The 4,065-nt window shown below is 44.2% G+C and overlaps 1 protein-coding gene across 1 annotated transcript; it reads right to left on the bottom strand.

Moving 5' to 3' along the window:
* Positions 1 to 2,015: 2,015 nt before the first annotated feature.
* On the bottom strand, positions 2,016 to 2,942 carry LOC149338245 (scoloptoxin SSD976-like). Its single transcript, XM_089550298.1, has one exon. It carries the CDS (start codon positions 2,940 to 2,942, stop codon positions 2,016 to 2,018), a length of 927 nt encoding a protein of 308 aa, XP_089406424.1.
* Between the last annotated feature and the right edge of the window lie 1,123 nt (positions 2,943 to 4,065).

Genomic DNA, 4,065 nt, shown 5'->3' with positions numbered 1-4,065 from the left:
ATGGTAGGCTAATATAGGACTCAGTTTTTTTGTGATTATTACACCTTCTACTCAAGAAAACAATAAAATTTCGCACACCGCTTACATTATGTTAGCATACAAGCGCTAAAATTTCACTAAAATATCTGAGGCATATTGACGGTATTTTCAAATTAATTGCAGAATTTTTTACTTTCATTATGAAAAATATTTAATGGTATAGCAAAGAAAGTTGGTCCCCGGCAGCTTCCCATGATGTGAGATTTCTGTTGAAGTAAAACATAACTGCTTTTCTGGCTTTTGCAACAAAAATTTAAACACCGATGATCGAATTCCTGTACATCCTTCAAAGACAAACTCTTCTGGAAATACAATGTTTTCAAGACAGTGCAATTGTTGTTATTCAGTAGGTGCAGGGGACACTTAGTAAAATATTATAGAAAAAATCGCAGTGAGTAGTTTATAGCTTGAGGGGAACGATCCTTTAATAGACAAACGGTGTGCTTACAAAAATGTTCGAAGTTTGTTCACGTAGTCACAATCATAAAATGCGTCTGGTGCGTAGTATACCCAGCAGTTTTATCGAACTACCCATGGAAATGTTTCATTCACCTGTCTTCCCTTTGTGCTTTAAAAAACAAAATTAAAAGGAAATATCACGCATAACACGTTATGTAATAAATACAAAAAATAAGATTGCACATAATATAAAGGAACGAAAACAAAGTGACGTAGGTTCGCCGCAATTCTACTGAACCTTAATGCAGAGCGATGGCTGCTTTTCATTTATTTCATATTAGTAAAGTTGCAGCCCGCTTGGTTCTTTGTCTTCCTAGCACCAGGAGGGCTCCCTCAGAGACAGTGTTGCAATGAATCAAGATGCAAGGATTAAGTAAGTACTTGAAAGTTTTATATGCAGAAACCTATATGGCATACTATTTTAGGCACTAGAGATATGTTAACCAGCAAAAAGGTGAAACATTACGTTTTGGGTATCGTTTTATAACTGTCAAAGGCAAGCCTTTGGGTATATGAGGATTCCAGTTAGCAGCGTCCACTCGCAGCTCCGTAATTGCAACCCAGCGCCTTGCGTTATTGGCTACCCGATGCTATAGGGAAGCCGCTTGTAGTAAAGGAATTGATTAAGTTGCTCTGTTGAAGTTACGAACTCGTTCAAATTAAAGTATCATGCAAACCTTAAGTAATCATGCCAGCGCCTAATGCATTCGCTTCAAAGCCATTTTCCTGTAATAAACTCATAGAAAAACCCATAGAAGACCGAGCCTCGGTTGCATTATACATTCACTCCCTTTGTTCTCACCATCGCAAGCTTGCAACGGCCTGTGAACTTCTGTCTCTTGCACTCAAACGTGTTGAGCATATATGCCCACCGCGGTGGCCATATTGTGGCAAGTCGAGCGATGGCTGCAGACTGGGCGGCTAGGTGCAGAGCTACAATTAGCGAAAACGGACGCGTTTTCATTTCTCAGGCAACCTGACGCGTTTACGCAAACAGCACTCGCGCCAAAATAGGTCCTTCTGAAGCGCGAGCCGGATGTAAGTCAAAACGGCAGCCATCCTCTTCTCGCTTTCAGGGTGAACTGCACCGCACAGTTTCCTTTCTCGCATTCATTCATTCATTCATTCATTCATTCATTCATTCATTCATTCATTCATTCATTCATTCATTCATTCATTCATTCATTCATTCATTCATTCATTCATTCATTCATTCGTTCATTCATTTTATTTGTTTTTCACAACATGACGTACACATTGGTTTGTTTAAGTAGAAATGATAACAACATGCCCGCGGGAACATCACAAATGCCGCTGCATCCTAACACAAGTTTATTTTAGTTTTCTTATCTGCGAGACAAACCATTTCCAGGAGTTCTTTGTCCACGATACATACACCAGTAACGGACAGTGACATTTCCACTGAGTAAGAGCCCTAACAAATAGTCTTAGATTACGGGTGCGAAACGCCGTCCACACATATCCCACAAGTCTTCTGGATTTACGCGACAGTTGGATCAGTTGCAGCACAGCAGCTGCAGCAGGCCGTTGAAGATCATGCCAACCGCCGCAACGCGGCGCACCGCTGCCACTCTACGGGCGCTGTCACGTGGGCCATCGTACTCGGTGTAGTCCGGAACCGGAGGCCATGGCGACGGCTCCAGGGAGATGGTGCAGAGCCCCGCTGAGCATACGGTGTCACTGGGGCAGCGGCTACAGGGCGGTCCCACTTCGTACACGGGATGGCCTTCCACGTTTCCTTGTGGCGCATAGTTGCACACGTAGAATTGCAGATCGTAGTCACATTGGAGATAACAACCGACGAAGCGAGTGCCCGCCCAGACCATCTGCGTAAAGTTCCTCGCGTCGCCTCGCCCTTTGGTGTAGGATTTTATCATCTCAGGCGGGAAGGCGATCGCCTCGTCGAACCACGTCTGGAACACCCTGCTCCAGTAGTAATTCGTTACCGTTATAATAGGCGGTCGTTGACAGACGGACTGGCCTGTCAGGGGAAATTTGCTCGTGAACCGGTCTTCGACTCTGTCGTTCAGAGGATATCCTTTGCTTCCATGTACGAACAGATTAGAATGCGCATAGGCGGATAACATCAACTCCTCGTCCCACTCAAGACGAAGCATGTTAGCTGCTTGAGGGAAGTTTGCAGTCTCGCCCTGCGCCACACTACTCCTGTATTTATTTAAAAGAGCCAGAATATTTTCTCTGATATCCTTGAATGGCATACAGTCAAAGTCTGCTAATAAGCCAATACTCTTACAGGTTGTGTGCTGGGGGTTTTTCTTTTTATAGAGACTGTTACATACATGCCTAACCTTAACAAAAGGGGTGGGGATAAAAACAAAATAATCCTCCGGATCAACGTAGTCATCACAATTAATGCTGAACCAGCACGCAAAGACCAGATGAGTGAAGAGAAGATGTCGCATGTTGTGCTCTTTCGCCCAGACGTTGCCTGCGAGAAGAGAAGCGATGCAGGTAGTTTATTATTTTTTTTTTCAAGGTGACTTCCGCTAAGGGAAGCCACAGAATTGTGTTAGAGTAGCTGCGAAACGTAGGAAGGAATTATTAATAAATTAATCTGCGCGTATAATACCAGCCCTTCAGCCTAATTGTCATTCCCGATTTAAAAACAAGTCGTATCATAACAATCAGAAAACGACCCCTACAGAAGAGCATAGGGTGCACTGGCTTATATTTGGGGTGGAGGGTGTGTTCCTCCGCGCAGTGAAAATTCGCACATATACACACTCTGCGCAGTCTGAAAAAAAAGTACAAATATGCTGTCCGCAATCTCAGACCGTGCTTCTCCTCGTGCCCTGAGGCTGTAAAACTTACGGTCCACAGCTAAGCCCTGCTATCTACTGCCGATGGGGGTATTAGTTCACTGAATAAGAGGGCGCCGCTTTATCCAACTAAAGCCGTTGTAACACTGTTTCGGCCGCCTACCCAAAACTTGATTGCTATTAAATATGCAAGATTTGCAGGAAATTCTACTTGCAACATCTAGTTAATTTAACTACAAAGAGAAAAAAATCATGATTTATGGTTTCAAGCTGTTTTACGTCCCAAAGCGACTCAGGCTATGAGGGACGCCGTTGTGAAAGGCTCCGGAAATTTCGACCACCTGGTGTTCTTTAGCTTGCACTGACATCTCACAGCACTCGAGGCTGTGGAATTTAGGCTTCATCGAAGTTGGACTGATGAGGCCGGGATCGAACCCGCGTCTTTCCAGTCGGCAGCCGAGCGCCGTAACCACTGAGCCACCGCAGCGACTCAGAACGAAAGTCACACTTCAGCTGCGTTCATGCTGAGAAACAGTGCGACACACTATACAAGGAAAGCGAACCACACGTACTGGCTGGGAACCGTTGATTTCGGTTCACAAAGATGAAAAATATAGGCTCTGATCGGCTTGGAAAAAAAAAGATAGAGAAGCTATAGGCACAGCTCAACATATGTAGAGAGAAGTGAAGCAAAACCCAACGAAACCAAGAAAACAAAAAGAAAAAAAAGGTGCGGAATGTTTTGTTTGGGCGGTTTGCTGATCGG

Source organism: Amblyomma mixtum, chromosome 6, assembly GCF_055824585.1.
Source record: "Amblyomma mixtum isolate Tamu chromosome 6, ASM5582458v1, whole genome shotgun sequence".
Lineage (NCBI taxonomy): Eukaryota > Metazoa > Arthropoda > Arachnida > Ixodida > Ixodidae > Amblyomma > Amblyomma mixtum.
Note: the sequence above shows the minus strand (reverse complement) of the source record. Positions and strands in the feature narration are given on the sequence as shown.